General features: G+C 41.3%; 1 protein-coding gene across 1 annotated transcript in view; it reads right to left on the bottom strand.

Moving 5' to 3' along the window:
• LOC146003372 (pyrokinin-1 receptor-like) overlaps positions 1–9757 on the bottom strand; it is a 75134-nt gene extending 65377 nt beyond the window's left edge. Inside the window, exon 1 of the mRNA XM_083141653.1 lies at positions 9016–9757. Coding sequence (XP_082997779.1) covers positions 9016–9706 — 691 coding nt within the window. The 5' untranslated portion in view covers positions 9707–9757. The remainder of the gene's footprint in view (positions 1–9015) is intronic.
• Positions 9758–10351: the final 594 nt, after the last annotated feature.

The following is a 10351-nucleotide window of genomic DNA, read 5'->3' as shown; positions in this document are numbered from 1 at the left end:
GAATCCATCGTACTAATCACCAGGTGATTGCTTAAACGTAGAGCAATATTACTGAATGTGGAAATTATTTTTTACTAAAGTTTGCAACACTGCTTCTTTAAATTCCCAATCGGTTGCTAACGTATTACGAGATGTGCTCAGTACAGTTTACCTTTGCTTATCCTTTCAATTTGTAAAGTCATTGTTAACGTTGATGTTCCACCGTATGTCTGGTGATCCAAAATCGCCGTCTTACTTTGGCAAACATGTTTTAGGGCGGTGATGAAAATGGTGCTCATTTCAGCCTCGTACATACGCAACAGCACCCGCTGCACCGACCACTTTTGGCACTTCACATATCGACATGGGCTCTAACTGATATTACTCACTGCCTGATAGCATATGCATGGTGTTGTCATCTTTTCTTGACAGTGTTGCCACTACTTCATTTACAACCCAGGTATTTATTTTCTTTAATAATGCATGTTTCGTTATTAAAGAGAGACCAGAGTATTAATTTACAAGGTAAACAAATTTGGAGGTACGTTAATATGCATATAGCTGGCAACACTGCTTCATCTAGCCATCGGACTGTATTGAAATGCAGTGTTTACCTCGTCTCAGCGTCTTGACCTATCACATGCCTTTCGCGCCTGGAGAGCCAGGAGTAAAAAAATATACGACACCACGAACTGATTTCTTTCTCGCTTGACCTTGCAAGGGAAATGGTTTGAATCCTAAAAGCTCTTTATGTGAAGTTTCCTGAGCCGACAAATCCGTGACAGGGAAAGGAGGATTTATAACACCCTTGAGTGCCCGCTGACGTCAATTTTTCTCCCCCGACGTGTACATCTCGCCTCTGCTTTCCTGTTGTCATGGATACGAAGCTTCTCTGTGATTATGTCCTTTGAGTTCTCCGGCTCGGTAAACTTCTTGACGATTCGGGAATGAAAGGAAAACATCTTGCTCTCTGACACCTTTTTTTGGTGGTGTTAGTTGTAAGTAAAGAAGATAGAGTGTACGGCATCAACATCTTTGGTCCGAATATACAGGCATTGTTGCTGAATATATTATCTAGCGCAGGTTCTAAACGGAGCTGTAACCAGAGGATTAATTTTAGCAACCTCCCTGCACCCTAGTGGGTACCCTTGCACCCCTTGCACCCCAATCAGCGTCCCGGCTTCCCCGATGGCGTAGTGGTAACGCCGTCGCCTTGTACTGTTTGACCAGCGATCAGAGAGCTCTCGAGTTTTCTGCGCATGACCGAAGTAGCAGAGTCCGTTTGTAAATTGGGGAAGTTCGCGGAACGGCTTCTCTGAAGCGCGAGTGTCACGTGCGGAAAGAGATCAATGGTGCCAACCGGATAATATTGACATATAAGATATTGGAAGTGCTCTGGCCGTGGGACGGCGTGTTTGCAACAAAAAAGTGGAGAAACATGAAGTTTGTTCGTGTGTGTGTGTGTGTCTGTATAGTGTGTTTGTGTGCGAAGTTCTGTATGTGCTTTGGCAATGATGGAGGCAGGACCGTCAAAACGTTCTGGTGTTAAACCACTTCACAGCGCGTGCAAAGGGATGGTGAACAATGTGCTTGCATTCTGCAACAAAGAAGTATTAGAATCAGTGATGTGCCGTAGACTATAAGTTTACGTCTACATGCGTTGTCTATACGTAATCTACGCGTAGATTACATTGGTCGTACTTTACATAGACTACGTAGACAATCTAAAGTGCATTAAAATTAATTTTCAAGGGTTTCATGAAAGGAAAGTGACATTTTCAACTGTATTGGTTCCTAACGAAATGAAAAGAATCCTATTTACAACAAAATTTATCTTCTCTTCTATTATCAACTATGGAAGAAGATAATAGTATGAAAAAAAAACAACAACAGATGGCAGTCGTGAGCCAAGAGTGGTCTTTTCTCCCTAAAACACTAGAATATTTCCTACATTAGGTTTCTTCCTAGGTGAGAAATTGTTCGAATTTGGAAGAAAGAGTATGAAAAGTTATCCTTACACATCAGCAACTGATAGGTAGTATAATTTTCTTTTAATTCCACGGCGCCCTTTGCTAAGTTATCACCTTTCGCCATGTTGTTTACATAGATTACGTAATCTACGTGTATAAAATAGTCTAAGTGTAGAATGTAGACTATCGTTGTTTACGCGTAGACGCACATCACTGGCTACAATTCTTTACCCTACTATCCTTCTATTTTCAATTGGAAAAAGGACAAATCGCATGGTTGTGATTAAAAAGAAGTCATAATCACAATCTTTTACTTCTGTGCATGTCCCTCAGTTTTGGTTAGTTACGTTCTGGTGGATAAGCATCCTCGCAGATTTGTAACACTGTTCAACCGCGAACGGCGTTCTCCTGCCTTCCCCTTTTTTCTTGGCACTTTGCCAACTGGAGATATCCGATCGCTGGTCAAACAGTAATGTAGGGGTCCTAGGTTCGATACCCAGTGGTTCGGATCCCACTTTAAACTGTATGTCCAGTCCGTATTAGCCTTACTGTGCATAAAGTGGACTTAAAACAACAGTTCAAAACAAAGTATCAGCGTCCCTCATTGCTTAGGACGAATATTATTGTCCCAACTTACAAATGTTTTCAATATTCAATGTATGGTTACATATTAATTCCCAAACCTCGTAAGACATCACTTCCTCAGTTGCTTTTTGTGTGTACAGTCAGTTCCAATAAAAAGGGGACACATATATTAGTTAACAAAGTACTGTGTGCATTTTTCTCCTTGCCATTTCCTTCTGTCTTCGTTTTCTTGATCTTGTTACCGTTTTTGCTGTTGTTGCAGTTTCAGCGTCAATTGGTCGTCATGTACTGTGTGTGAAACTGTAAGTAAATAAATGGGGATGTCTTTGAAACATATTCTTAGACATATTATTTTTACCCCAGAAATGGGACATCCTAAGGAAGTCAGTTTACTCCTCCTGAAATATCGTTTAGACCTAATTACAAATTTTTGTTATTATTTATTAAAGTATGGATCACATAAATGATACATCATAAACAATAAATGAAATGTGATCTCCTGTTGTCAACAGGTAATAATAATTATAATCTCGGTGTTACATTGTGCTTCTGCTAACCAATCTTCTTGGGAATAATTTTATTTTTCAAGTTCAAAATGGTCTCCCAAAGCTTATGACACATCGTGAGATTTGTCTTTTGAGTTTGTGTCAAGATGAAGGAATTTAAATTATTCTTGCAGATGAGTATTGAAACTACATGTACGCTTGTTGGTCATGCTCTACAATAGAGTATTGCATTGGACCACTTTCGCTCGCTTAAACTCGTTCGAATCTCCCACGCTCGGTCGTACTGCGCTCGTAGTGGAACGATTGACAACGTCCCGTTTCAACCTTCTTAACCGAAAAATACCTACTTTCGTGTTCATTATGTCATCACAAACCATTGACGGATAGCCCCAAAAACCATTCATGATAGCCCCACGAACCATTGACGGATAGCCCCAAAAACCATTCACGATAGCCGCACGGACCATTTCCGGCAAGGTTATGTTAGGTTGGGTTAGGTTAAGTAAGCATAGTTAAAAAAAATCTCGTAAAAAAAAAGGAACGTTTGGAAATACTGGCGAGACCCCGTGACTTTCGACGCTCGCGCCATCTGCAGGAAACAACGGCATAATGTTGTCGCTTTACAGAAAATGCAAGTTCCTTACATTATCAAGTGATTATTTCTTGTTCTGCAGCATTCTATGGTGAAGTTTTCAGTTTCCGCGAAAGAAAATACCTCCAAGAACTTCGACAAAGCTACAGAAACTGATTTCAGTAAGTAGTTTCTCCTGTAAATTTGAAGAAATCCGTTCGGGCGATATCGGATATTTACCAAAACATAAACTAAACGTAACGTTTCAACCTTCTAGCAAGGTCTTCTTCAGACTCTGTGCAAAGTACAAATGGTACAACATTTGTACAGAAGGTTGAAACGTTACGTTTAGTTTATGTTTTAAAATAAAATAAATCACTACCTTGGCCAGCATATTCAGTTTTTCATATCATGGAAACAAGGCTTAATTGTGTTATAGTCGTATCACAGTGCAAGAAGTACGTGTACATCATTGTTCACTTACCGGAAAGGATAATCATATTCTGCGAAATAATAAAATGCAGTGTTAACATTCAATGGAACATAATTTCAATGTGACAATAAAATAACATAAAGAAAAACATAAAATGTCAGCATAAACAGTTTCAGCCCATAATCATCTATTTCATTTTCACGTACCTCGGTAAGATACACAAAACTGCATTTTAACATGGAGATGATGATTAAGTTCACTTTTTTTTCAATTTCACTTCGTCTTTTACTTCACGATCCATATTTGAGGGTTCACTACCATAGACAAATTACGGAAATACGTTTACTAATAGGGTTCGAGTTCGGTCGTTTTTCGCTCGAGCGGAAGAACAATCAATTCTGTGTGCCATCTGTCGTTGCCCTTGCGAACTATTTGCCGCTCGAGCGAGAAACGCACATTGCACCACTCTACTCTACAAACAACAGAAAACACACAAAACAATACAACCAGCCACATGAGTTAACTTATACACTTATACATAGCAGTGCCGGATCTACAAACAGCAAAACCCCGCAGCGCGAGGGGGGGGGGGCGGAGACAAGTAAGCCGCCTTTAGAGGGCACTCGGCCATTGACATAGTAGAGGGTTCGTATATGCGTATGGAAAAAATAAACGTAGTTACACAGGGGTGCAGAATCGAATACAACAGGAACATGTAAAGTTAAAGTTCCCTGTGCATATAGCACCGTGCAAGAAGGCACATTCAGGGTATGTGGGCCCCACATATTTTCGATGTCAGCCATCTTGGAGATGATGTGATCAGTACCGCCTTTACCGCCCTGGTACTATTTGATTTCAGGCTGAGTGGGCCGTAGAGCAGCTTTAAACGAGGACAAAGCCGTAAAAATTCCAACCTTATACCGCGTTTGTTACAACCTGTCCCGGTTCCGGCGCTAGCTGGTCCCTGTCTTTTCTCCGTGCTGGGGAAAGTCAAAGCCAGGCAGCCAATTAAAATACGCAACGTCGCAACAGCGTCTACGTAAGCGCCTCTCTTCTGGCTTCCATTCGCTCCTCGCTGCCCAGCAGACGATTTTTTCCTCGTTTCTCATTGGCACCGAAACTGTCGAGCGATCGCTAGCGCGGGAAACGGGACAGGTTCTAACAAACGCGGTATAGATCACGCACCTCGGGTTCCCGCGTGGCAGTCACACTACATTCATATCAGGCTAGAATGTCACGGGAAATGCAGCGCTGAAGGTTTCTTCAACCTATCTTTAATCAGGAAAAAGTTAGGACTGCATTTTCCAGGTGTGAGAAAACAGTGTCATATATTACATCACCCTCCACATGTGTGTGTGTGTGTGAAAGAGAGAGAGGGGGTAGGTAGAGGGGGGCTTTGGTAATATTTTGCGGCGGGGCAAGATTTGTAGATCCGGTACCGATACCTAGGTACAGTAAACTGCCTTTTCGAACATTCTCGATGATAATTTTTGATTGTCATGAAGGAAACGCAGTCCAGCTCTTCTGTGAGAGTGTTGATATGACATTTTTATTTTTGTTTCTTTCAAATTTTGACTTGGTTTTGAGCTAATTCCTACGCTTTTATAGAAAGGGACAAATAATGTTTTTTTTTTTAATAATATCGACCTGTTTAATACACCTGACACACTGACTTTCTTAAATCTGGAAGAGCCTTAGTTTCTTCGAGGAACGAAACTGGAACTGGTTTAATTACATCACGCCAGCCTTGTCCCCCCACCCCCTCCCCCCGTCTTTCATTTCGGTTTCTGACATAGTTACAGCAAAGTCTCTTAAAAGGAATTAAATTACTCGAAATCACAAGAAACCTCGCTGCAATCTTCTGCTTTTCATAATCCTAGCTCTCGGATGGCATTTTCCCATTTCACTTCACCCATTAATTTTTAATTCAGCCCCCTCCAGGCGATCGTTTTTGCTTCAATTTCCTGTTTTCTAGAGTGGAAGAGCGAAGGTGTTACCGGCCATTAGTTCATTACGATCTCATTGGAAGCTATGCCCGAGGAAAAGTTGAAAGATCGAAAATTGAGTTTCATCATTCCGTCACACAATCTACCTGTTGCAAAGAAACCGAACGCTTGAAAGGTATTCATGACACCCTAGAAAACGCCTTTACATTATTTCAGTTCACACTCAAACTGGCGTGTGTGGGAGAACTAACCAAATTATGGTTTGAATGTGGTCTCTATTGTCAACGTTCCACTAACCTTGTCAGTCTAAATTACATTTCCCTATTTCATTCCTACCGACCTTTATTGAAAACACGTTTTATAACACATATTTTTATTTTAAAGTTATTTTTTATGATATCGTCCGCTAGATGTTTGTATATTTTATGCTCTCAGCTATGATAATATGTGCTATATTTTATCATACTTTTCGCTAATCTGGCCTTTTTATATATAAAGTTTTGCCTACTGAAATACAGGTTGTTTCAGAAATAATTGAGTGGTTACAAAAAATTATTTTGAACTTACGTCAATGAAACCAGTCCAGAACAAACGAGCAACAGTTTATGCGTGTCTGTTTTGTTCAACTGAGAATTCGTATCCCTGCCGCTAGGTAACACTCAAATCACTCACATCACTCACATGCAATGTTTTGATCCCCAAGGTCACCGAATCTTAGACCATGTGACTTTTTGTGGTGTTTTATCAAAGACAGGGTATTCGTCTCACCGATGCCACGTGATATTGCAATTGCAGCCCCATCATCGCAGCGATGGGCGCTATCGGCAGGCCAATGTTGATGCATGTTAGATAATAACTAGACTATTGTGTCGATGTGTGACTGTCACCCGTGGTGCACACATTGAACATTTGTAGGTGTACAAAAAACTGCTTGCGTTCGTCGTTCGTTCTGGACTGATTTCATTAACCTAAGTTCAATACTTTACTTGAAATAAATGTTTGTAACCCCTCATTTTTATCTGAAGCACCCGGTATATGGACTCCATGTATACCCTCAAGTCATACCACAAGACTTGATATAATTTATGATACATTCATTGAATTGAACCTTTGATCTCTTCCCCCCCAAAGACCTCCCCGAATGCGAAGTGGTAGCGTCGTCGCCTTGTAATCAAGGGGTCCCGGGTTCGATACCCGGTGGAGGCACAAGTGGTTCGGATCCCACTTTAAACTGTAGGTCCAGTCTTAAACTTAAAACACCAAATCAATCAATCAATTCTCCCCCCAAGATCTTAAACACGCTATTCCGAACTGTCAACAGCAATTATGAGTCTTCTGTATGCTTACGTAGTATTTTCCTTTACTCTTAAAGAGTTCTACGATTTTGCGCATAGAAAATCTTGATAGACACAAAGATAAGCTATTTCTGCGTTCTGCGCATCCAAAAATTATGTGCGCTGAGCATTATCCACCCTCAGAGACTTTTAACAATGTTCTGCGCAAGCGCAACGGTAGGTTGTGCAAGACTAGTTAGCGGCTAGATTTGTATAATTTACACTATAGCACCAGTAACCGTGCGGATTAGGCGTTTTGTATTTACACAGTATGAGTAAAGAAGAAGGAACGATTACATAGGTTGTTGCGAAAGTTAAGTGTGCTTGTTTCCTGGTTATCTTTTCCTCTGAATGATTTACACATGAATGATATTTATACCAACGATTCCATAACGTAGTTTTTGGAATTCTCTCTTCCATAAGGAAAGAAATGCCACAGATATTTACATAAAATAGTCCCGTATATTTATAATACAGTTTACGGAAGAAAGCACAATGTATCACATGTTATAAATTATTTTGCAATAAACTACATGCAAAACATGGCAGTGAATATTTGATATATTGGAAAGAATAATTGAGAAACAAAATTACGAAAAGCATGACATAAGTGGTGACATCTATGATCTATTTTAGAAAGTAACACTGTAATACTATGCATCCTTACTGGTCCAAACCCGTTTTAGTAAACATTTTTGCATTAATTAAATAATAAAATCAACAGTTATTCATTTCATTATATTACTTGGTTGCCCGCCACTTTTTGCCCCTGCCCTATGGTCTCTTAATGTTAAGCTTTGTTTAACAAGAGAAAGTCAACTTTCCTGGTCTTGCTTCGAGAGAACACAAAGGAGATCAAGCACAGTTAATAAAATGTGGGATTGGAATAAAGTATTGAAATTGTGTTGACCTAATGAACAATCTAATTGTAAAATTTTGCAACTGCAGTTTCCACCCCTTGTTTTAAATAGCTTGAGAAAATAGAGTTGTAAGGAATTACAACGCCCCAATAAGTCTCTAGGTAACTGTCCTTGGACGGAAACCTTAGACCGTAACGCAAGGCTCTAGATTGGTTTGATTGGATTTATTTGGTGTTATAAGTCCACATTAAGCACAGTAAGGCTAATCGGGACTGGACTTACAGTTTAAAGTGGCATTCGAACCACTATGTGCCTCGAACCCGGGACCCCTTGATTACAAGGCGACGACGCTACCACTAGGCCATCGGGGAGGCCCTTAAGGCTCCAGAAAATACACATGCATAATACACAGGGTGTACCAGAAGTGATAGCGCAAACTGAAACGGTGAGAAGTACACGATAGTAGAAGCAAAAATTATCTGTAAACATGGTGTGCTTTTTACGTGTGAGATGCCATAGTCCTACCGTATTAAAAGATTGCAGAATTAGAAGGTTCACCTCGCTAGACATTACTGTTACTTTTATTACTAAAGAGTATTGTACTGTACAGTATGTTACATGTTCGGCAGTGTTCAGTTTTAAACAAAGGAACCTAGGAGTGCGCAAGGAGGTACAAACAATCAACTCAGTGGCGGACCTTATCTATACATTCGCAATTATCTCGCAAGCAGTTCGTTCACGACCCAGTGTTTACTGAGACTTTCTTGCTACTACTTTTCACCGTTTCATTTTGGGCTATCACTTCTGGTACACCCTGTACAGGACACTTACCTAACATCTTCACAACAGGTCTTGACCCCGGTGGAGTCAGGATTTGCTTCCTCCCGCTGCCCTCTTCTCCCCTGCTCAGGACAGTGCACTTCCTGGCCGTGATGCTGGACCTCTTCAGACGAAAACCAATCAGAACGTAGAGCACCGTGATGACGGTCATTGGAACCAGGAAGAACATGCAGGAGGAAATCTCGAAGGAGTGCTGGATGAGAATCCTCTTCACCACGCACGCGGCAATTTCCTGCCCTGCATCGGGGCCAAAGCAAGGTCTCCTGAACACCAGTCCGAACTGGAGCGCTTGCGGTATCGCGAAGCATATGGCGAGCACCCATATGAGCAGGACGAACCTGAAGGCCCTCGTCAGCTTTGACCCGGTGTGGCACCTCAGAGGATGGCAGATTGCCACGTACCGTTCTACGGTGAAGGCGGTGACCGTTAAAACGGTCGCGTTGGCCGAAGTCTCCGAAACTAGTCCTCGCAGAACGCAGAACGGTTCACCGAAAATGTAAGGATACCGTGACCAGATTGAGTACACTTCCTGTGGCATACCGGTCACCAGTAGCAACAAGTCTGACACAGCCAAATTGACAAGGTAATAGTTGGTCGGCGTGTGCATATACCTGTTCCTCATGATCACAAGACAAGTAATAACATTTCCCACTAGTCCTGTGAGAAATATTAACAAGTACATGATCGTGATCGGGATGACAATGAACAATGGATCCCGCTGTGGACCCAAGTCTTCAGTTGCTAAGTCATCGCACGTGCTTCCTCTCAGAACATTGGACTCTGTCAAGTTATCTTCGTTCGCTGTCCAAAAGATGGCAGTGTTGTTCTGTTCCATGTTTTCACCTAGATACGCCATGTTTGCATTGTCTCGCAGTTTCATGACTTGGAATCTGAATCGAGTTTTTACACTGCTTTTTTCTTACTTCGAATTATCTATTGTTCTTTCTGTTACAGTGTTATGTTTGTTAAAGTGTTGCCGCTCTTCTCGCTTTGACATTTGTTATTTTTAATTACTTAATCCTTGTAGATTAATATCAACGTTGGTCCGAAGTAAGTCTGCATGTGCAATCAACTTTCGGATTGAACGATTTCCTCTTGACGCGTGTAATCACTTGCGGACTGTACCGTTTCCTCTCGTTCGACCCTTGCAACCACTTCCGGATTGGATAGCTTCCTCTGCTTCGTCACGTGCAACCACTTGCGGATTGGACCGTTTACTCTCGACTATGTAACCACTTGCGGATTGGACCGTTTGCTCTCCACACACGCAAATACTTGTTGATTTAATGCGCTCGTCTACGAACCTTTGCCGAACTTGGAGATACAA

The sequence above is a fragment of the Lepisma saccharinum genome, chromosome 20 (genome assembly GCF_977018435.1).
Source record: "Lepisma saccharinum chromosome 20, izLepSacc3.1, whole genome shotgun sequence".
NCBI classification, from domain to species: Eukaryota; Metazoa; Arthropoda; class Insecta; order Zygentoma; family Lepismatidae; genus Lepisma; species Lepisma saccharinum.
The sequence above is the reverse complement of the archived record's forward strand: the minus strand, read 5'-3'. Positions and strand labels throughout refer to the sequence as shown.